Genomic DNA, 1,455 nt, shown 5'->3' on the forward strand with positions numbered 1-1,455 from the left:
CTTTTTCTACTGCTGTGAAATAGACCCAGTTCCCTTGCTAGAGCCTGCAGAATCAAACGTACTTGGTGGTACAGATAACGCCAGCCTGTCTCATTTGGCTGTAACGGGAGCAAATGGAGTAAAACTGATTTCAACACCTGAGCTTGTGGTGTGTATACCACATCAAAGTCAGGTTTGGTGGGCTGATACTTAGTGTCCTGGGATGTAGCAATGCTGAGTTTTAAAATCAGAAAATATTGTAAACATAACCATTCCAGGAATCAGCTCCTGCACTTGACTCTTCCTACAGATTTGAGTTACATATATGATAGTTTTCAAAAGTTCTATTTTTGCAGTTTAGGTATGGCTCAGGGAAGCGCGTCAATAACGTGCTACATCTTTTTGGGTATGTTTTACTCATAACAGCAAAACAAAGCAACTGAAATATTGGCTGTTATTCCCAGAACAACTGAAACAACAAAGTCAGAGTTCTTAAAGCAAAGTGTCTGGTCTGTGAGAGAACAGACTCGTTTGTTACAAAGTATGCTGCAAGTTTGGGTAGTCATAAATCTACTTCTGTCAAAGGCAGTATTTAAATAACTATCTTGAGATGACCCATGAGTGAGTAAGTGTTCTGGAAATGTTTGCTCCAGGGGATGACACATATGGGGCAGCATCTGTGCAGTAGGTACCGTAGTGCTGTATTCATATGAGGCTGTTTTAAGCAGCAAAGCCTGAGGAATTGCCAAAGAACTGCTGGTCAGGAGCGTGCTGGGCTCCAGCATGCAGGAGAACATGGGATTCCAGGGTTTTGTGCAGGGAGGAGGATGAGGAGATGTTTTTTTTTTTCTTGGTGATTGGACTCTGAGGCACTTTTTCAGCAGAAGTCATCTTGCCCTGCTAAAGAAGCAGGTTTCCCTCAGCCTTTCACATACTGGGGCAGAACATCTCACATTTGTTCATGTTTGTGGTCAGAGTGTTGTGCAAGGCATGTAGTGAAATACCCGGGTGCAGCAGGGAGCTGCACACTGCTTGCTTCTGACCTTCTGTAGTCAGCTTTTGCAGGGAGAAATGAACTCGTGTTGAGATGTAGTAACAAAGCTTGACTTGGCATTAATTTCTGCATCAGCGATAAGCTTTTGAGCATTCGTGCCTTAACGTGTGACAGGAGCAGTAAGGGCGATAAGAAAATACTTGTAAGAATAAGATTATGTGGTTGTTACGTTTCGGTTTGGGCTCTTCCAATCTATCAGAGGCGTGCCCTTAGTAGGGCTCCCGTTCACCCCCTTTCTCAGTGCGAACGTTCCGTGCCCATAGCGCGGTGCAGTCGCCCGGAGCTCCGGGGATGAACCTCCGAAGGCTGGGCTGCTCCGCGGCCCTGCGCCGGGCTCGGCGATTCCGCTGCGGCCGCTGTGCGCGGCGCGGCGTCGCCATAGCAGCCGTGGGCCGGCGGGGCGGGGCCGGGCGCGCGGCGCG

At 48.1% G+C, this 1,455-nt stretch overlaps 1 protein-coding gene across 1 annotated transcript; it reads right to left on the reverse strand.

The window, feature by feature from the left end:
* Positions 1 to 513: 513 nt before the first annotated feature.
* Positions 514 to 870, reverse strand: PIERCE2 (piercer of microtubule wall 2). Its single transcript, XM_085234140.1, is given in 3 exon segments — positions 514 to 548; positions 551 to 815; positions 817 to 870. Coding segments are annotated over 3 exon segments (354 nt in total).
* Between the last annotated feature and the right edge of the window lie 585 nt (positions 871 to 1,455).

Source organism: Meleagris gallopavo, chromosome 12, assembly GCF_905368555.1.
Source record: "Meleagris gallopavo chromosome 12, MGAL_WU_HG_1.1, whole genome shotgun sequence".
NCBI lineage: Eukaryota > Metazoa > Chordata > Aves > Galliformes > Phasianidae > Meleagris > Meleagris gallopavo.